Genomic DNA, 22,642 nt, shown 5'->3' on the forward strand with positions numbered 1-22,642 from the left:
ATGGTTGGTAGGGGATCAAATACTTATTTCTCTGTGCAAAATGCAAATAAATATATATAATTTTGACTATGTGATTTTCTGTATTTTTTTAAATATAATGTATCTCTCACTGGTAAAATTAACCTAGCCTAAAAATTCTAGACTGTTCATGTCTTTGACAGTGGGCAAACTTACAAAATCAGCAAGGGATCAAATACTTATTTCCCTCACTGTATGCTATAACAATAACACCACTCTATATGAAACAAGCTCCAAATTTAGTTTTCTCATTGTTATATTTTTGTAATTTTTATTATCCCTATAAAGACTGAAAAAAATTATGCAACTGATATGTCCAGTATTGATTGCTATCTGTTATAGTAAAATAGTTTTTTCTAATGGATGGAAAATGTGGATACATTTCTGTGTTAGATTATCCACCAACTTCTACGATTTATCTTAACGGTTTTAAATGGTAGATGTTATTTAGGCCTCTGTCACATATCAGTATTTGGAAGCCAAAACCAGAAGTAGGTCCAAAATACGGAAGACATGCAAATCTTTCCATTAGGCCTAATTAACACGACCGTGTTCCATCCGTGATATACAGACCGCATGTCGGCCGGATTTCCCAGACCAGAGTTCAGGGAGCCGGGCTCCTAGCATCATAGTTATGTATGACGCTAGGTGTCCCTGCCTCCCCGCGGGAATACTGTCCCGTACTGAAACATGTTTTCAGTACGGGACAGTAGTCCCGCAGGGAGGCAGTGACTCACAGCATCATACATAACTATAATGCTATCACCCGCTCCCTGAACTGTGTTCAGTCCAGGAAATGCGGCCAACATGCGGTCCTTATATCACGGACCGAACATGGTCGTGTGAATTAGGCATACTTTTCTCTGTTTACGTTACAATCTAGTGTAGGGTAGGAACACACTATGTGGAAACACTTCGGATTTTCCTCAACGGAATTCATTGCGGAAAATCCGCAGCGTAATACAGTAGCAGCAGTGTAGGTCAGATTTGGACAAACAGCTGAAAAAATCAGCCCAAAAAAACGTTCATAAATTGACCTGCGGTGTGGTTTTTGAAGACGCGGCATGTCAATTTATGCTGCTCTTCTATTGCGGGTAAAACATGCAACAAAGAGCTATGTGTTGCGACTTTTACGGTGGAAACGCGATCCTGTCGCAAAAAACGCAAATTTAAAAAAAAAAGTATTTTTTTATATTAAATAATAAAAAAGTTTATACTTCCCTCCCTGCCAAAGTCCTAGCGATGCAATCCTCTTTTCTGAGCGTAGCTCAGCCTCTAGGGATGACGTTTCATCCCATGTGACTGTTGCACCCAATCAAAGGCTGCAGCAGTCACATGAACTACAGCGTCATCCCAGGAGGCCGGGCTAAGCTCAGAAGAGAGGGACGCTTGGCCATGACTACGGTCGAGGTAAGTCTAAACTTTTTTTTTTCCCTGCAGGATTTCCGCAGCGGAAATGCCTCCCGAAAAACTGCACCACTATTTGGTGCGGTTTTTCGGGCGGGATTCCTTGCGGCATCCAGGGCAGTTATGCTGTGTAGTTTTACACAACATAGCCAGCTAGTATGTTCCTATCCTTAAGTTTCCAAATACTGAACAAAATACTGCTGTGTGAAAGTGGCCTTGATTTGCAGGTTCCCATCATACTCAGATAATGAGGACCTACTACAAACAGCAAGGATCTGAGGCTCTGTTCACACGTGCCAGGTTTGTTGCAGAAATTTCTGTGAAAATGCATTCCATAAATGTGCCCAAACTAGTGCCTATAAAAAGTTTTAACCTGATTTTAACTTTTTCCATCTTTACTATGTAACATTGAATCAGTTAGCCTTTTGTTAATATCCAACGTAAAAAGAAAATTATTTACATTCATTACAATTTTTATATTTCACAAAACAGTTGATTGCATAAGTATTCATCCCTGTCAAATAACTACAATAGGCAATTACGTCTAACAAATGCTCTTTAAAGTTTTATTTTTGCTCTTATTTATTCTTCCCTGTCTCCATCCATTTTTTATAAGCACTTATTTGAAAACAACTTCAGAATTTCTCCTTTACGGCTTTATTCTCAAGGCCCAGTGTCAAATCTGCCGTGAAAACTGCCGTTTTTCACGACCAATTTGCACCCGTACGGGACCCGTTTTCTCGGATCCCTCATAGACTTCAGTCTATTGAGGGATCTGGGAAAACGGGCAAAAATAGGACATGTCCTATTTTTTCTGGAGCCGTTCACACGCTCCGTTAAAAAAAGCGGCCGTGTAACTAGCCTTATAGACATGCATTAATTTTAATGCAGCCATGTAATTGCCGTTAAAAAAATGGCCGTCACATAGCCGACTTTCCCTGTCGTCTGAATAGGCCCTAACTTTAAAATGTCTTTCACTTACTATACAAGTAGCAATGTCAGTATCATTACATGCTATGTCATGCTCTTTGAAATATAATCCATAGTTCTATAACTTGGATATTAGGGGCAGATTAGGACATTAGTTGTTTTAATCAACTGTCACCTCTATGTCCTTGCGAGCGTTAGCTGCTTCGTACAGTACCATGCCAACACATTGCCTCTTACTGACAGACAAAAACCCGGGCCTGCAACACTCACATAGAAGTTCCTTATCTCCAAAGCTGTGATCCGAAGCTCAGAGTATTGGGATTCATCCAGCTGCTGAACTAGAGCACGATAATCACCCTGAGAAAGGCAAAAGGACAAGTTGTATGGTGGTTATTTGAACAGAGACAACTGTTCTGGTGATATAAAACTCATCCCTCATCGGAATTATATTGTAATTTGGAACATGAAACCTCTGATAAGGACAGGCTAAGCATAGGCTCTTACCACATGGGGACTTTTTGACGCCTTGGCTACGGCATCTCCTCGATCAGAGAGATATCTAAAGAAGGCAATTACATAATTAGACGTTTCCCCCACTAGTTCTTTTACCATTGTCTCCACAATATACCAGAGTAGCGCCTGCTGCAGTGAAAAATGTAGCATTACATGCCAGGGATTTAGATTAATTCTCCATTCTAGCTCGTAGAGAGGAGTCCCGTAGAGGGGACCCCTCTATGATGTCCATAAGCCCTAATATGGCATATGGACAGAGGGTGTCTCTATGAGACAACCCCTTTAATATATACAATTGCTATTAATGCCATTTAGAAATGTCACTTACTTTGATATCTGAGTATGAGTTGCATCTATCTTGGTCTTCACACTTGTCATCAGTTCAAATACTTTTTCCTAGGAACACAAAAAAGACTAACCTAGTACCAGACAATATAAACTGCGGTGTTACATCATGTACAAGGTTTACACGACTCACCTGAACTGCAACACCAAAGTTATTCCCGTCCTCAATCTGCGGAATCTGAAGCTGCAGCCAAAGGGTAACCTGAGAAGGACACAATATACAGAGTATAGGAGAAGTGCTTATCTCATTGCTTTCCATTTATCATTTTTAGCTACCACATTCTCACATCTACTAAATCACAGCTTCCCGTCTCCACTCCACACCCTCACTGCTAATGCATTCAAGTCCTGCCACTATTTTTTACCATATTCAGATTTTCCTTTAATTGCTGGATTTCAGTCTTGATCTTTCTTTGCAAACTTGTGATTTTCTCATTACAAGAAATTGGACCACAGGGAGGACCTGCCAAGAGAAGGGTAAGGGTGGATTTACACGCCGCAGAATTTGTTGCAGTTTTCTGTGACTGAAAATCAGTTCCATTCATCTGAATGATGTTGTTTCTGCAGCAGGTGTCTGGATTTCTGCAAGTTCCATCCAGATAAATGGAAGTGATTTTCAGTTGCAGATATCTCTGCAACAAAAAAAGGTAAATGTGAATCCACACAGTATGTTGGTTACTTTTTTAAGGCTACATTCACACGAGCGTGTCAGATTTACGCGCGTAAAGAAATGCAAATCTGTCCATGTGCTTTGCGTTATGCATCAGTGTGTTTGCGATTGGCATGTGTTTTTCACGTACTCGCAAAGCACTATTTTTTTTATGGAATTGCTACGCAACTCACGCACCACACCAATATAGGACATGCAGTGAGTTTCACGCAGCGGACTCTCGCTACGTGAAAACTCCTGCATGTGTGAACGACCCCACTAAAATCAATGGGTCCATGTGCTGTGCGTGATTTCCATGCACAGCACATGGACGAGATTTACATTCGTGTGAATGGGTCCTCAAGGGTATGCGAACCACGTTACAGTTTATATATGGATATCATCTACATAAAAAAGTATGATTAACTTGATCAATATGTTACATTACTTATCTTGAACTGATCCTAAGGGCCGGTTCACACCTGCGCTCGGCATTCCGTTGTTCTGCTCCGTCAGACGAGCAGAACATGGGAGAAAAACGGTAGCACCATTTTCTTTGCACCATGGACAACAGAACCCATTGACTTTAATGGGTTTCTTGCGGTCAGGGTGTCCATGGTTTTACCGGAAACAATAGCACAGCATGTGCGCTATTTTTTCCGGTAATCTCGGCTGGATCTGCGATTGAGGGCCCTAATGGAGCCTCAAACGCAGGTGTGAACCGGCCCTAACTTGCATGTGTTATAGTCCAGAAATGCATTCACAATTCTGCAGGCTTCAGAGCTGAAATCTAGCATTCTTTGCAGACTCAATGTCCGTACAGAGCTTGCTCTGGTGATTCTAATTGTAAGATGTGTAGTCTTTATACCAGGCACTATACAGTAATTTGATTTAAGATACACAAACTCTCCTTTTACATTATAGGAGCTAAACTAAGCTGTTAAGAAAGTGATTGTTTCTATAAATCACCAGTAGAACTGTGAATGCAGCTCTGTGTTATAACACAGACTGTACTTTAAGGCCAGTTTAAAGAGGCTCTGTCACCAGATTTTGCAACCCCTATCTGCTATTGCAGCAGATCGGCGCTGCAATGTAGATTACAGTAACGTATTTATTTTTAAAAAACGAGCATTTTTGGCCAAGTTATGACCATTTTTGTATTTATGCAAATGAGGCTTGCAAAAGTACAACTGGGCGTGTTGAAAAGTAAAAGTCCAAGTGGGCGTGTATTATGTGCGTACATCGGGGCGTGTTTACTACTTTTACTAGCTGGGCGTTCTGATGAGAAGTATCATCCACTTCTCTTCACAACGCCCAGCTTCTGGCAGTGCACAGACACAGCGTGTTCTCGAGAGATCACGCTGTGACGTCACTCACTTCCTGCCCCAGGTCCTGCATCGTGTCAGACGAGCCGGCACCAGAGGCTACAGATGATTCTGCAGCAGCATCGGCGTTTGCAGGTAAATCGATGTAGCTACTTACCTGCAAACGCTGATGCTGCTACAGAATCAACTGTAGCCTCTGTTGCCGATGTGGCCGACACGATGCAGGACCTGTGAGTGATGTCACAGATCTGCACTGCCAGAAGCTGGGCGTTGTGAAGAGAAGTGGATGATACTTCTCATCAGAACGCCCAACTAGTAAAAGTAGTAAACACGCCCCGATGTACGCACATAATACACGCCCAGTTTTACTTTTACTTTTCAACACGCCCAGTTGTAGATAGCAGATAGGGGTTGCAAAATCTGGTGACAGAGCCTCTTTAAGATAAGTAATGCAATGTATTTACAAAGTGGACATACCGTTTAAAAATGCTGTATTGCCAAAATTAATTATATTTTGGTATCAACAAATTAATTGAAGAATACATCCTTATACATCCTTCCATAATACGCATAACTACGCATTATACATAGAATAACCTTTATTTGCTAAAACCAGGATACCCCTTTAAGTGAAAATCGGTAACATGATAAGAAAAAAGTGTCATGCAAGTTCCCAAACAAGTAGTTTTATAGCCATCCACTGTAATTATGATTATACATTTTAAATTACTTACCTTTGTCATCTTCATCATCTTTCTTTTTTTCATCTTTTTCTTTCTTCTAAATGATAACAAAGCCATTTAAGTAAATATGTGTGTTAATAAATGTTCTACCATTTTTTTAAATGTTTATTGTATGCAAATGTATATGCACTACTCAAAAAATTTAAGGGAACACTTAAATCGCAAATCGGATCTCGATTTACGAAAGACCCAAGTTGAAAATCTTTACTGATATAAATTGTGTGATTCATTAAGAACAAAATGACGTATGGTCAATGGAAACCAAAATCATCAACCAATTTAAGACTGGATTCCAAATCACCCCAAAAATCGAAGTAAAAAAATGAATTACAGGCGGATCCAATTTTCATCATGGGAACTCATAATGTAACAGTAGTGTATATGGCTCTTATGTGCCTGTATGCACTCCTGGCAACGTCTGGGCATGCCCCGGATGAGACGGTGGAAAGTGTCCTGGGGGATCTCCTTCCAAACCTTGATCAGGGCATCAGTGAGCTCCTGGACAGTTTGTGGCAGTACTTGGTACCATTGAGTGCACTAATTCATAATGTCCAAGAGGTACTCAATTGGATTAAGGTCTGGGGAACGTGAGAGCCAGTCAAAGGCATCAATGCCTTCGTCATCCATGAACAGCTTACACACTCGGGCCACATGAGGCCGGGCATTGTCCTGCACCAAAAGTATCCCAGGGCCCGCTGCACCAGCGTAAGGTTTGACAATGGCTCTGAGGATTTCATCCCGCTACCAAACAGCATTGAGGTTACCATTGGCTATCACGTGGAGGTTTGTGTGACCCCTCCAAGGATATGCCTCCCCAGACCATCGCTGACATACCGCCAAACTGGTCATGCTGGATGATGTTGCAGGCAGCATAATCCTCCAGACTCTTTCACGTCTGTCATATGTGCTCAGTGTGAACCTGCTCTCATCTGTGAAAAGAATGGGGCGCCAATGGCGGACCTGTCAATTCTGGTGTTCTCTGGGGACAGGTACCACTACAGGATGTCCGACCCTCATGCCACCCTCATGGAGTATCTTATTGACAGTTTGGTCAGAAACATGCACACCAGTAGCCTGCTGGAGGTAATTTTGTAGGGCTCTGGCAGTCCTCCTCCTGTTCCTCCTGGCATAATGGGTTGATGCCCTTCTACGTCCCCGTTCCGGCTCTCCTCATATAACCGTCTTGCAACACAGTGTATGGATGGGCCATCCTGGAGGAGTTGGACTACATGTGCAACTTGAATGAGCTGCAAGTACCACCTCATGTTACCAGTAGTAACCAAGACACTAGCAAAACTAGAGAAGAATCAGTCAGGAGAGTGCTATTGTCTGTGGCCACCACCTGCAAAACCATTCTATTTTTGGGGGATGTCTTCCTGATGCCTCTTCAGTGCACCTGTTGTTACTTTCATTTGTGCCAAGCAGGTGAAATTTATTTACAATCTCTTATGCTTCGTAATTGGACGGATTGATATCCCAGAAGTTTAATTGACTTGGGGTTATAGTGTGATGTTTAAGTGTTCCCTTATTTTTTTTGAGCAGCGTATAATAATGGAGCAAGAATGTTAACTGGAAAGCCCAAACTGGTAGATACTTCAATTCAGTGCTTTACCATACTGCAGCTCTTGACTATTATGAATCCAGACTTGTATGTGGCCAATAACAACTACCTAAATTATATGCCTCACCTCTTTTTGTTTTTCCTTTTCTTTTTGTTTTTCAGGGTCTGGGATTGGTATATCCAGTTCGGCAAGCAATGTTTTCAAATCAGAAACATTCAGTTCTGGAGACTGACAAAATAAAAATATACATTAAAAATAGGTGACAAAAACAGATGGATATAACATATTGGTGGCATTTGTTCTTACTTTGATGTTTATGGTAACCAGTAAGGATAGGTATATTATCAAAAAGAGTTGACATAGGCAATAATGCTTGTTTTACAGAAATCCAAATCTATGTGCATAATGTGCATGTGTATAAATAAAAAAACAAAAAACTACAATTGCATTAAATTGTGTTACAATTTCTGAAAATAATTGCATGTTTTTCATCGATATGGGAAGGAAAAAAAGAAAAGAGGGTGCAAAGCTTCCAATATACCAGGGTGCAAATAATCACTTGCACATGAGCGTTGTACAGCTTAATGCATGAGCTAAAATCAGATCCTGTTCCTCATCTCACAGGAGAGGATTGAATCCCATCATTGGATTTAAATACCCAGTTCATGCATGAGCCCTAAATACCAGAGAACTCCGTTACGGGCATGGATGACACTATTTCTTTTTTAGATGAAAACAGGAACAGCAAATGGGGGAATATTGTCATTGATTTTTTACATTTATTTATTGATTTATTGGATGGATTAGAAGCATAGCAACTTACACTGAGGAGTTTGTCTAACTCATCAAGTTTCTTAGGAAATCCCACTGAGATCAGCTCATCAGCCTAAGACATAGGTGAAAAACATAGCGTAAAGCACAAGGGTTATTAATAAAACTATTGACAATACAGCATAAACTTATATAAACCATTGCTGTAATTCAATATAGAAAACTTACCTCCTTAGAGATTTGGTTACGGAATCCATTTACCTGTATCAAGAGGAATTAATAGATGCTTTAGCATAAATTTTCTGATATCAAAGTTACAGTAGGTACAACCGCCTAAAGAGCTCCCATAACTGAAACAGCCACAGCTTTCCCATAAGAGTCAGCCAGTACATCCTCATAACTACCAGCAGTGACAGTCAGGGCTGGGCTTACATTGGATGGTGCCTTCCTGTTGGCATCCATAATATGGTGTTCTGTCATTCAATGTATAAATAACCATACCAAACAGTGCTGAATTATAAATGCCATACTGTATAGCGATCAATAACAGTGCCATATGTTGATCAACCTTTTTTTCCCCATATATTTGCCTAAATAACAATGCTATACAGTGCTTCTAGTACCATACACTGCAAAAATAATATACTATACAGTGCCGAAGTAACAGTGCTACACAATGTTTAAGAAAATGTCACTATACATTACTCAAGTAATACCAACATACAGTGACCAGATAACAACTCCACACATACACAGTAATCTAATACCATTACTATATAATGTATAAATAATGCTACCAATAATATTAAGCATTCTAGTGATCACAAACTTTGGGTGTTACACTATATGAGTACCCCCACTTTAGCAGAGGTGACTGATGTTCCCTATTCACAGATTGAACAGCCCTCAAGCCGGCCCTGGTGATAGTTCCCATAAATAAACCCTTTGACACAAGTTCCTAGAGGCCAAAATGCTATTAGACACCTTTGTTCAGGCAGACTGATTTAATCTGTTGTGTTCAGAATAAATATTACCTTTGGGAAACAGGCCAGGTGCCTTATTAGCGTCCCTCAGCAAACCCTTTAAAACAAATAAACCTATCACCCATATAAGGTGCTCTAAATCAGGCCAATTACACAATAAAATAGATGATATAGCTGAAATTTTCCTAAACTACAATGAAGACTTATCATTATTGTCACCTCAACTGACCCAGCAAAAATTCAGACCTATCTTGACTCCCTGCATATGCCTTCCTAGACGAACGAACAATAGGTCACCATAGACTCCTAAATTCCGGCAGATAGGTACGTTTAGCCATCTCGTGTTCCCATCCTCATAAAACTCCTGACCCAAACGGCTTTACAGTAGATTATTTTAAGCAACTCTACTCAGAGATAGTCCACATAATAACCACTCTATATAATAGTGTACAAGGAAGGCATATCCATGGATCGCTTTACAAATTATAGGGTGATCATGCTATCTCATCTGGAAAAAGACCATGACCTCCCTCAGTCATATAGACCTATCACCTTATTTAACCAAGACTACAAATATCAAACTATAATTCTGATGACCACACTGAAGACAATCCTTCCAGATCTCATGAATCCAACACAATTGGACTTTACCCAGGGAAGACACCCACGCTTACAAATATCAGGAGAATGATAGGAATACTTCATATTTGGAATTATTCAGGGGAACAAGACAGGGCTGCGGCTGCCCTCTCTTCCAGATTTTATCTAATTTATCGCTAGACCCTCTCACCTGCACACCATCTCCAGCTTCCAGGGAATGGGCATAGGAACAACAGAACTAAGGGTGGCAGCCTATGCGGACAACATCCTGCTCATGATAGCCAATCCCAGAAATTCTGTGGAATGACTTCTCAGAAAGCTGGAGGAACTTGGCTCTTTGTCAGGTTATACCATAAACTTGGATAACACGAAAAGTCTCCTTCTAACAGGTGCTAGGCAGCCCACTTGGACCACAGCCTTCCGATTTTCATGGAAGGAATCCACTTAAATATTTAGGGATCAACATCACCCATCCCAATTTTATCTTGCAAACATACAGTGAAGGAAATATATGTATTTGATCCCTTGCTGATTTTGTAAGTTTGCCCATTGTCAAAGACATGAACAGTCTAGGTTAATTTTACCAGTGAGAGATAGATTATATATTTTCTGTTTTTTTTTTAAATAAAATCTATCTCTCACTGGTAAAATTAACCTAGCCTAAAAATTCTAGACTGTTCATGTCTTTGACAGTGGGCGAACTTACAAAATCAGCAAGGGATCAAATACTTATTTCATTCACTGTACAACCATGCACTACTTACTTAGAATCTACATTAGAAGGTTGAGAGTATCTCGCTTATATCGGGAGAGCAATTCTAATAAAAATTACAGAATTCCCTAAACTCTTGTATACACTTCAATCATTACCTATATATCTCAAACCCAAAGATGAAAAAAGGATTCATTACTTGTACCGCAAATTAATTTGGACTGGGAAAACGCCCCAGAATAGGTTTCCACATTTTACAACAGCATATATTGAATGATGGGCTAAATTATCCTAACATCAGATTATATCATCTATATGTTCTGACACAAATTGAGACTGACTACATGACACCTCAATGTACACTGAAACAACTGTAGACCAATCTTCTACCCCACAAGTTGCACTACCAAAAATCCTACACATGAATTATACGGATTTGCCCCAGAGATCCGGAGTAAGCCCTTATCCTGTCATCATGGAGAGCTTGGTGCAAATCACAGAGCCTCTTGGATCTACACCCTTCCTTCTTCACTCATTTAACTCTCATCAATAACCCTCATTTTAAGGATGGAACCTCACATGCCATTTTTTACAAATTTGCAACGATGTCCGGTTTGTGACAGCCCTCATGATTGGCATACACTCTTGTATACCATTGGTGAGGCTGTAGGTAATATACTCCAAGATCTGTAGAACAAAATGACATCAGACCACCAGCATGAAATGCAAACAAGTATTAAAAGTAAACAACATACCCAAAGTCATGATCTCGCATAGGAGGAACGCCAACTCCCAACGCGTGTTTCGGCAAATGCCTTCATCTGGGGGTCTGATGTCATTTTGTTCTACAGATCTTGGAGTATATTACCTACAGCCTCACTAATGATGTGTATACAGTTTGTTAACATGAGGCTATAGGCTTCATTACCTGCATTTTCTAGCACTTTATATTTGACCACCATCTCCATTTATAGAAACCACCTGATACATCACTCATGTGGTATGGTTGTCCCTTCTGGACTCCAATACACATATCTTGTTATTTTGCATAAACATGCCCATTGTATTTACTCTGTTTGGTCTTGAATAGGCTGACGCCTTCTCATTGTGTGACTCATCTTTTTATTCTGTCATGTCTATTTGTAATAAAATTTATATATTTTTATACCGTATCAATTTGTGCCGAAGTTGATAATTTTTTCAGTTTGTAGGATTCCCCCACCACTCTGGTATAAACTGACACACATGCAGAGACTCGTTAATCCCAATACATGGGCGGAACTGTTTTACTGATGCTGGCGGTTGTGGTTTTGGGAATGCCCAGTTATCCCAAAGTCTGTTTACTTCTTCTGGTGGAAGATCTTATTAATGTTGTAGCTACCAGATCTCTTATGATGCTTTTATTGTTTTATGCAAATAAAATTTTCCTCCTGAATTGGAAACACCCTAAGGTCCCTACATTGTAAGCATAGATTGCACCAATTAAAAACAATCTCCCTCTTCAAGCTCACATATGAAGCGCATGGGTGCCCAGATAAATTAGCAAAAATATTGCAATCCTGGTTAGCTAATTCTCATACTTCCTAATAATTTTAACTCCCTCTACCCGCCTCCTCTGTCACATACTCCTGATGGGAAAATTTAAGGAATGTCTCCTGCTGGTTAGCCTACTCATCCACTACTCATCCACTGGCCGTCTCTTGTACATTACACTTCGCTAATCACTTTTTTTTCTGTTGAACAATGGAAAGCTGTTTGTTACATGTTAATTTTTGTTTTCTGTTTATATACCTAAAATGCTGTGTGTGTATATAGGTACATATATTCTTGCTTTTGTACATTTATTCTGCATTTTTAGTACCTATGACAATGTTTCTATGATTTCAATAAAATTTTTACCTTTAAAAAAAAAAAAGTATTGTTGTAGCCAGGTTTTATCGGGTCCAAAATGCCTTTTCTTCTCATGCATCTACTCGACTGTTATTCTCAATTCTTTGTCTGGAAGCACAATCTGCCAAGTCGGGCTCTCTTCTGCCAGAAGATTCACTCTTCTACACAACAGTCCTGCCCTAATTGCCAACCAATTTCGCTGTTGAAGCAACCGCCTCACTACAACCCTGAGTCTCTGTCTTTCTCCACAGCTGGGCTGTCGCCCTTCAAGGAGCCGTCTTTGCACCGTGTCCACTTGCCTGTCATGTCGCTGATTATTCTTCCAGTCTTTGGTGGTTCACTCTGCCCCTGGGTTTGTCCTAGACTCGTTAGTCTGGATAGGGACATTCCTTAAACTATGACGGGACTGGACCACCCTTTCATGTGTTTCCTCTAATTCTTCATTTAAAGGGCAAATGGGTTTGTCTACTGGATTGCGAGATAGGACATCAGCGTTCCCATTACTACAGCGCAGTCGGTACTGCACCTTGAGCCTGAACTTGCTAAGTCGGACTAGCCACCACTGCTTTAAGGCTCCCAGCCTTGCAGCATTGAGGTGTACAAGGGGGTAATTGTCAGTCTACAAAAAATACTTTGCCTCCAGCAGAATGCCTGTGAACTTCTCAGAGACAGCCCATACCACCGCTAACAGCTCCAGCATAAATCAGCTATAGTTCTCTGGATTCTTCTCTCCATCTTTTAGGGTCCTGCTGGCATAGGCGATCACTCACTCACACACGTCCATTTTGTACTTGTGATGGCACTGCTCCAAGGCCTTTTAAGCTTCCATCTGTATGCAGGGCAAAAGGTTGGGCATAATCAGCAAAAGCTAAAATTGGAGCACATGTCAACAGCCTCCTTCATTTTTAGAAGGTCAGTTCTGCTTCGCTTCCCACATGTTGGCTTTTCTCTTAGCAGCTCCTGGAGTGGTCCCAGTGAGAGGGGCATACTGGGGGATGACCACCTTAGCAAAAACTTAAGTGATATCCAACTAGCCACAGAAAGGCCTGGAATTCGGTCATATTACTAGGTGCGGGTCACTGCTGTACTGCTCGTACCTTCGAGTCCATGGGCTGAACTCCCTATTTAGTCATCACTTGTCCTAGATACTCAATGCTTTCCCTGAATACATGACATTTGCTGGGTTTCAGCCTCAGTCCATGCTCTTCTAACACGGTCAATACCAGGTCCAGCTCTCCAGATGCTTAGGAAAAGTAGCTGAGAATATTTAATTCCCCCAGGTATAATTTCATAAGTCTCTCAAAATTTGATGAGGCATTCGTGAGCCCAAATGGCATTTGCAGGAACTCAAACAGCCCCATTGGTGTGATGCATGCTGTCTACTCTTGGTCGCTTTCAGCTACGGGCCAATACCCATTGGCCAAATCTAAGGTGGAGACGCACCTTGCATGGCCCAAGGCCAGGAGGGAGTCCTCTATACGTGAAAGCGGATGGGCATCTCGTACTGTACACATTGTAGCACCTATTATCCACACTGAACCGTAGACTCCCCTCCTTTTTCTTTACTAACACGATGGGAGGCTGTGTCAAATGACTTGATTGTCTAGCATATGCTTCAGTAACACCTTGGCCTCTTGATAGTGTGCTGGCGGGATAGTGCGATATCACTATCAGATAGGGTGAGCATCTCCAGTTGGGATCTCGTGCTCCAAGGTCCAGGTCAACCCAGAGTCTGCCTCATTCCAAAAGAAAGCATTAGGATGTGCCCCCAAAACTTCTGCCACCTCTCCTAGTTCTTCCGTAGACAAATTGGCACCCAGTGGTACATGGGTTCTAACACTGCTATATAACAAGACTTCAAACTATAAATTTTTACATAAATTGTGCAAAAGGTTTAGCCATTTGTGGAAAAATGCAGAAAAATAAGAATGCTTTTAAAAAATAGAAGTGTTAATATTTTTTTTTTTATCAATTAACAAATTACAAAGTGAATGAATAGAAGAGAAGTCTAAATCAAATCAATATTTGGTGTGACCACACTTTACCTTCAAAACAGCATAAATTTTTTATGCACACGTGCACACAGTTTTTGAAGGAACTCGGCAGGGAGGTTATCCCAAACATCTTGGAGAACTAACCACAGAGTTTCTGTGGATGTAGGCTTCCTCAAATCCTTCTCTCTCTTCATGTAATCCCAGACAGACTTAATGATGTTGAAATCAGGGCTCTGTGGGGGCTATATCATCACTTCCAGGGCTCCTTGTTCTTTTTATGCTGAAGATAGTTCTTAATGACATTGGCTGTATGTTTGGGATTATTGTCCTGCTGCAGAATAAATATGGAGCCAATCAGATGCCTCCCTGATGGTATTGCATGATGGATAAGTATCTGCCTGTATTTCTCAGCATTGAGGACTCCATTAATGCTGAGCAAATCCCCAACTCCATTTGCTGAAATGCAGCCCCAAACTTCCAAGGAACCTCCACCATGCTTCACTGTTGCCTGCAGACACTCATCATTGTACTGCTCTCCAGCCCTTCGGCGAACAAACTGCCTTCTGATCCAGCCAAATATTTCAAATTTTGACTCATCAGTCCAGAACACCTGCTGCCATTTTTCTGCACCCCAGTTGTTTTCGCGCATAGTTGAGTCGCTTGGCCTTGTTTCCACATCTAAGGTATGGCTTTTTGGCCACAATTCTTCGATGAAGACCACTTCTGGCTGGACTTCTCCGAACGGTAGATGGGTGTACCTGGGTCCCACTGGTTTATACCAGTTCTGAGGTGATGGCACTGCTGAACATCTTCCGATTCCGAAGGGAAGTAAGCATGATGTGTCTGTGATATGCTGCACTAAGTTTTCTTGGCTGACCACTGCGTCTACGGTGCTGAACATTGCCCGTTTATTTGTGCTTCTTCAAAAGAGCTTAAACAGCACATCTTGAAACCACAGTCTGCTTTGAAATCTTTGCCTGGGAGAGACATTGCTGATGCAGTATAACTATCTAGCTTGTTGCTGTGCTCAGTCTTGCCATGGTGGTCCTGTGACCTGAAACTGTCTTCCATAATCTCACCTTTGTAGCAGAGTTTGGCTGTTCCTCACCCAGTTTTAAGCCTCCTACACAGCTGTTTCTGTTACAGTTAATGACCGTGTTTCAACCTACATATGAAAATGATGATTATTATCACATGTTTGGTATAATTGGATAATCATACACCTGACTATACTCCTACAAAATCCATGACTTTATGCAGGTGTACCTAGAAGATTTGATGCTGTTTTGAAGGCAAAGAGTGGTCGCTGAGGCAGATATCCATAGGTTCATTTATGGTGGCCGCCCGGTGCCCGAAGCTCCTGGGGCGCCCATGGCCGCCCAAAGAATAAAACCACATCGCAGTTTGGTCAAGTTTTTGCCCTGAAACGCAGCAAAAAAACACGATAAAACTGCTTTTGTGTAAGGCCCTGGATTCAATTGTATCTGCATCCAAGGCTGGCAAGGCAAGGGAACCATCGGTTCCCTTCTCCGCCATTCAACGTTTTTTTTGTTATGCAGGCGGCACAATGACATCATCGCACCACTTGCATCGCTACACTGAATGCAGCCTGGTCAGAAGAGACCAGGTCTGCATTGTTGGAGAAGAGGACAGCGCTGGAACTGAGACAGGTAAGTGTGGAGCTATCTACAGAGGGATGGCTCATTCCACATGTAGCTGTGTGCCGCTATCTACAGGCGGGTGGCGCTAGCTACAGGGGGTGGCGCATTCTACAGGGTGTGTGGCACTATCTACAGGGGCGCTGTGTGGCGCTATCTACAGGGCTAGCGGCATAACTACTGCTGTAGCAGCCATAGAGGCTGCTATGTTGCCCATGGCATGACGGGGCCCGTGCCACATCCCCCCATAACGACGCCACATTCAATAGTACCTGCGTCCTTAGGATGCAGATACTATTGAACACTATGGCAGAGCTTGATAGGCCTGCAGCCTATCAGACGCAGAGACAGGATCCCTGCGCAGGCCGGCGTTATGACGTCACTGGATCACGCCAGCCTACGCAACAATCCCGTCGGCGTTGATGCTTTGGAGCAGCTCCCTTCGTCGCGTATGGGTGAGTATAAAGTTTGTTTGGGGGAGTTATCTACAGGGAGGGGGGGCAGCTGAATGGCGCTATCTACAGGAAGGGGGCGGCTGTATGGTGCTATCTACAGGGGGGCTGTATGGCACTATCTACAAGGTGGAGGTGGGGGCGCTATCTACAGGGGAGGCTGTATGGCACTATCTACAGGGAGGCTGTATGGCACTAACTACAGGGGAGCTGCATGGCACTATCTACAAGGTGGGCTGTATGGCACTATCTACAAGGGGGAGGTGGGGGCGCTATCTACAGGGGGGGGCTGTATGGCACTATTTACAGTGGGGCTATATGGCATTATCTACAGGGGTTTATATGGCACTATCTACAAAGGGGGGCTGTTTGGCACTATCCAAAGGGGTCTGTATGGCACCATATACAGGGGCGCCTGTATGGCACTATCTACAAGGGGAAGATTGGAGCACTATCTACAGGGGGGGCTGTATGGCACTATCTACAGGAGGGCTGTGTGGCGCTATCTACAAGGGGGACTGTATGGCACTATCTACAAGGGGGCGGTGGGGGCACTATCTACAGGGGGGCTGTATGGCACTATCTACAAGGGGAAGGTGGGAGGAACTTTCTACAAGGGGGAGGTGGGGGCACTAGCTACAGGGGAGACTTATGGCACTGTCTACAAGGGGGAGGGGGCACTATCTACAGGGGGAAGAGTGGCACTATCTACAAGGGGCGTGACACTGTCTACAGGGGTCTGCAATGGTGGATCATCATTGGGCATCTTGGATGACCACCCTGGGCCCGAGGCTCCCAGGGGGCCCATGGCCACCCCAAGTACAATGCGCTTTTGCTGCGATTTTGCTGCGAATCACGGCAAAAACTGCAACAAAACGGCATTGTGTATGTCCTGTAAAGGACCTGCAGAAATAAATGTCACATGACTTTATGTCTGCAGTTCTTGTTACTGATTAGAGACCTGCTGGTCACATAACCACAGTTCCTACAACAGCAGCAAGAGAGGAGACCGTGTTGTGAGCTGCCAGTTAAGTATAAGGGGATCATGGATTTGTTTAAGAGGTTTGTGTCTGGTGTTTAGGGGGTCTGTATTTAGGTGGTCTGGGGTCTGCCTATAGGTGGTCTGGGGTCTATTAGTTTAAGGGATCTGGGGGTCTGTATTTAGGGGGTCTGGTCTGGGATCTGTATTTAGGAGGTCTGGGGTCTGCATTTAGGGGGTCTGTATTAGTTTAGTGGGTCTGATGTGGGGTCTGTATTCAAGGGGTCTGGTCTGGGGTCTGTACTTAGGAGGTCTGGGGTCTGTATTAGTTTAAGGGATCTGTATTTAGGGTGTCTGTATTAGTTTAAGGGGTCTGGGGGTCTGTATTTAGGGGGTCTGGTCTGGGATCTGTATTTAGGAGGTCTGGGGTCTGTATTTAGGGGGTCTGTATTAGTTTAGTGGGTCTGATGTGGGGTCTGTATTCAAGGGGTCTGGTCTGGGGTCTATACTTAGAGGTCTGGGGTCTGTATTAGTTTAAGGGATCTGTATTTAGGGTGTCTGTATTAGTTTAAGGGGTCTGGGGTCCATCTTTAGGGGGTCTGGTCCGGGGTCTTTTAGTTAGTTTAAGGAGTCTGTATTGAGGGGGTCTGGGGTTCTGTATTAGTTTAAGTGGTCTGGGTTCTGTATTTAGGGGGTCTGGTCTGGGGCCTGTATTTGTTTATGGGGTTTGTATTTAGGGGTCTGGTCCGAGGTCTGTATTTAGGGTGCTTGTTCTGGGGTCTGTTTTTGTTTATGGTGCTTGTTCTGGGGTCTGTATTTGCTTAGAGGGGTCTAGTCTGGGGACAGCAATAGTTTAGAAAGTCTGAGGTCTGTATGCATTCTAATTTATTAGTCTGAGTAAAAGAGGTTGTCCGGGCACATGGATAGGTCATCAGTATGAAAAAACGGTCCGTGTCCGGGCAACCCCTTTAATGTATGGTCCTGGGCCTTGGTGTTTGAATTTCTGTGTTTCTATAGAGGCGAGGAGCAAAGGTGTTTCATCAGGAGAAGTCGCTATACCAATCTGTGTCAGATGGAGAAGAAAAGAGAATGACTCCCATCAGAGAAGACGTCGACTGTGAGTCACTGGATATATAGAGGATTTGTCCCCTCTCCTGCTATGTCTGTTGTAGGAAATCCTTGTATTCCACATAAAGCCTTTGTGTACCCAGGACTAATAGACAAATGCGTGTTACCATTCCCATTGTCAGGAGGATGTGTCCCTAGACAGTGTGATACAGTCAGCGATGGTTGTAGACTGTCAGTATGTAGGGACACAGCCCTTTGACAAGAGGAATTATAACACCTATTTGTCAATGCTCGCACAGAAAGGTGGTGTTCACTATAGACTCGGCAGAGCGGCAGTGGGGAAGGTGGGCCTAAGTTTGTGGAACAGCCCAGGGCCTATGGTCTACTTAATCCGCCACTGGGGGGCTGTATAAAACTGTCTACAGGGGGGCTGTATTGTGCAACTTACAGGGGGCTGTATGGCACAATCTACAGGGGGGCTGTATGGCAGACTCTACAGGGGGGCTGTTTAGCAGAATCTACGGGGGGCTGTATGGCAGAATCTACGGGGGGCTGTATTGCCCAATCTACAGTGGGGCATCCAGGGGAGGGGTGGCCCAGTCAAAAGTTTGCTATGGGGCCCAGTCTTTCCTAGTTACGCCCTGTGTGTGGCACTATTTACAGGGGGTGTGGAACTATCTACAGAGGGGGCTGTGTGGCACTATTTACAGGGGGGGCTGTGTGTGGTGCTATCTATAGGGGGGCTGTGTGGTGCTATCTACAGGGAGCTGTGTGTGACACTAACTACAGGGAGCACTGTGTGTGTGTGTGTGTGTGTGTGTGTGTGTGTGTGTGTGTGTGTGTGTGTGTGTCTTTACTTTACAGTATTTGACAAAATTATATTCAGGGACGCAGTGTATGGTACCATGAGAATTTTATCTTGTGTTTATAGGTGTGGAAATGTTGGAAAGGTTAGGAGCCGAAGACATCTGAGTGGCAATTTCTGCAGAAATGGGGCATGACCAGGCGAAGTCGTCATGAGGTCTGGACCGAATGGAGAAGAAAAGAGGAAAAAAACTACTAGAATCTGAGAAGACGTCACCTGCAAGTCACTAGAGAATCGGTCACCTCTCTTGACATGTTTATTATAGGAAATCCTCTTATTTAACAAAAAGTCTTTGTGTAGTCCAGGACTAATAGGCAAGTGGGTGTTACCATTACCCTTGTCAGGAGGATATGTCCATGCACAGTATGAAGCTTTCAGCGATGGCCGGAGACTGTCAGTATGTAGGTACACAGCCCTTTGAAACGGGGATCGTAACACCCATTTGTTATTGCCTGCACAAACTGAACTTGATCCTGATGCACTATGTTTACCTATTATTTTTTGCCATTTTAATTACCTTACGCTAATGGACATACACAGTTTATGGGCCTGTTTCACAGGTTCAGCGGCAGCAGGATCAGCCATGACCCACACCTACTCGGGCTGTACAAACCCACAAGGTAAGTATAATGGGCATTAACCCTATGCAATCCACCACCTCGATGGTGAGAAGCTTCAAGTTACACCTGACATTTCCAAGAACAAAGCTTTTTGATCCACAGTAGTCTGGAAAATTGTAAGCGTTAACAAGCATAAAGCTAAAATCCTGTATGTTTTGTAAGTTCTTCGTGATAATACTGCTGTATGCACAAGGCCACAGCTCAGCAAGTTTGTAAACACGTAATGCTTTCTTTTGGCCTTGCCACTGGTCTCGTAGCAGAAATCTGCAGTGATATTTAATCTTCAGTCTGTATGTTATTTGAGCTACAAGTTTCTTGCGTTTAGACTCTTCTCTTTTAATTTCAGATCAGATTTCTCCCCTTTTCTAGGTTGGAAGATTTTTGTTGGGTTGTTATTCCAAGCTGGAAGAGTACACTTGCCTTTACAAGTATTAGTAGATATAATCCTTATTATAATTCGGTTAGGCAAATACTGTAGACTGATGCCACCGGCCTCATCATTGCGACAATGTTGTTTTGTAAATTATACACGTATATCCGTGTAGTGTAGCTATGGCCTCTTTTACACAGCATAGTTTAGGTCAGTGTTTAGCTTCAGTATTTGTAAGCCAAAACCAGATGTGGGTCCAAAATATGGAAAGAGGTACAAATCTTTATATTATACTTTTCTATGTTATGTTATACTTCTGGTTTTGGCATTCAAATACAGATACAAAATGCTGACCAAAATACTGCCGTGTGAAGGTGGCCTGTGAATATCCCCTAAAGCTTCCTATAGACAATGGAGTATTTATTTCTGCACCATGATCAGAGCTATACAAATGTTCAAGGATGTATCAGCAAACTGTTGTACGAGGCCAGATTGTTTGTATATGGATATACAGGCAGACAGATACAGACATATGACTATGACAATTTGGGTCCGCATTTAAACATGCACTCAAAGCCATACACACATAAACACACACCTGTGAATCTCACCTTTTCGACGGCTGCCGTGGAAAGTTTTACATTTGCCATTTCTGATTAATTTTACTAAATAAAAGATACAGTATTTGTGTGGCTGCTTCTGTTTAGGAGAAACGTTTCAATCTCGAAGAGAAAGTGAAAGTGAATAAGGAAAAGGGACTTTTCTGAGGAGAGGAGGAGCTAGAAAAAGAGGCTGTGTTAATAAAAAATGGGAAGAGATGAAGGGGTTAAGTTGTGTTTATATATGTGTGTTTGTGTATATATATACTGTATGTGTGTGTGTGTATATATATATATATATATATATATATATATATGTGTATGTGTGTATATATATGTGTGTGTATATATATATATATATGTCTGTATGTATATATATATGTGTGTGTGTATATATATGTGTGTGTGCATATATATATATATATGTATGTGTGTGTGTGTGTGTGTGTGTGTGTGTGTGTGTGTGTGTGTATGTGTGTGTGTGTGTGTGTGTATGTATGTGTGTGTGTGTGTGTGTGTGTATATATATATGTATGTGTGTGTGTGCGTGTGTGTGTGTGTGTACACTCAACTTCATATAACAAAGAAAGATAACAGACAAATTCTTCTCCATGACGGAAGAGCCTGAGCTGCTAAATGTTGTCGTTTAATAGTTATGTATTTTAGCTCTTCCTTTTGAGGTTGAACCCCTTAATACCGAAGGTATTTTAAACCTTAACGACCAAGCAATTTTTAAAGTTTTTCCATCGTTGCATTCAAAGAGCTATACGGTTTTTCGTTTTCCGTCGACATAGCTGTATAAGGACTTGTTTTTTGTGGGACAAGTTGTATTTTTTTAATACCGTGTTTCCCCGAAAGTAAGACAGTGTCTTACTTTCTTTTTATCCCCAAAAGCCCCACTATGTCTTACTTTCAGGGTATGTCTTATATTGGAAAAAAATTGTCGAATTTTTTGCACTTTACTTTATTATTTATTATTTTTTTATTACTATGGTCTGTCCCTCAAAGGTCAAAAAAGACCTTTGGGGAACTTTATATATATTTTTTTCTTTCTTTTACACCATCTTTTCCCCTGTAACTGGAGCTGCACAGCAGCCCCAGTTACAGGGGAAATCAGCCCTCTCATAGTGACGATTGTCACTAATAGGGCTGTGCTGGGTCTTGTTAGACCCAGCAGCAGTCTGTCACTAACGGGACCCGGCGATCATGTGACCTGTCACATGATCACCGGGAGGAATAGAGACAGCGCCGCTGCTGCTGTCTCTATTCCTATACACAGCGTTCATTGAACGCTGTGTAAAAACACATCGGAGAAGACAGAAGCAGCTAAAGCTGCTCCTATCCTCTCCTCAGGGTCCCCGGCAGTCACTGACAGCCGGAGACCCGACATTCAGCTGCCCGATCGCGCGGGCAGCAAGTTAAAAGCCGAGCCGTAAAAAGTCTATGGCTCGGGTTTTAAGGAGGAGGCGGCATTGACAAGTGCTGGGGACGGCGCGGTGACGTATGGAGAGGGGGGCGGCGCGGAAGTGGGCAGGAGGCGGCAATACCCCCGTGTTTCCCCGAAAGTAAGACATATGTCTTACTTTCGG

At 42.6% G+C, this 22,642-nt stretch overlaps 1 protein-coding gene across 1 annotated transcript in view; it reads right to left on the reverse strand.

Annotated features, from left to right (window-relative positions):
• PSME1 (proteasome activator subunit 1) overlaps positions 1 to 21,209 on the reverse strand; it is a 26,613-nt gene extending 5,404 nt beyond the window's left edge. The window contains exons 1-10 of the mRNA XM_075828875.1: positions 21,066 to 21,209; positions 8,492 to 8,524; positions 8,316 to 8,378; positions 7,619 to 7,720; positions 5,922 to 5,967; positions 3,579 to 3,676; positions 3,347 to 3,415; positions 3,197 to 3,264; positions 2,860 to 2,914; positions 2,626 to 2,712 (exon numbers count right to left, since the gene is read on the reverse strand). Of these exons, the coding sequence (XP_075684990.1) occupies positions 2,626 to 2,712; positions 2,860 to 2,914; positions 3,197 to 3,264; positions 3,347 to 3,415; positions 3,579 to 3,676; positions 5,922 to 5,967; positions 7,619 to 7,720; positions 8,316 to 8,378; positions 8,492 to 8,524; positions 21,066 to 21,104 (660 nt within the window). The 5' untranslated portion in view covers positions 21,105 to 21,209. The remainder of the gene's footprint in view (positions 1 to 2,625; positions 2,713 to 2,859; positions 2,915 to 3,196; positions 3,265 to 3,346; positions 3,416 to 3,578; positions 3,677 to 5,921; positions 5,968 to 7,618; positions 7,721 to 8,315; positions 8,379 to 8,491; positions 8,525 to 21,065) is intronic.
• Between the last annotated feature and the right edge of the window lie 1,433 nt (positions 21,210 to 22,642).

The sequence above is a fragment of the Rhinoderma darwinii genome, chromosome 1 (assembly GCF_050947455.1).
Source record: "Rhinoderma darwinii isolate aRhiDar2 chromosome 1, aRhiDar2.hap1, whole genome shotgun sequence".
NCBI lineage: Eukaryota > Metazoa > Chordata > Amphibia > Anura > Rhinodermatidae > Rhinoderma > Rhinoderma darwinii.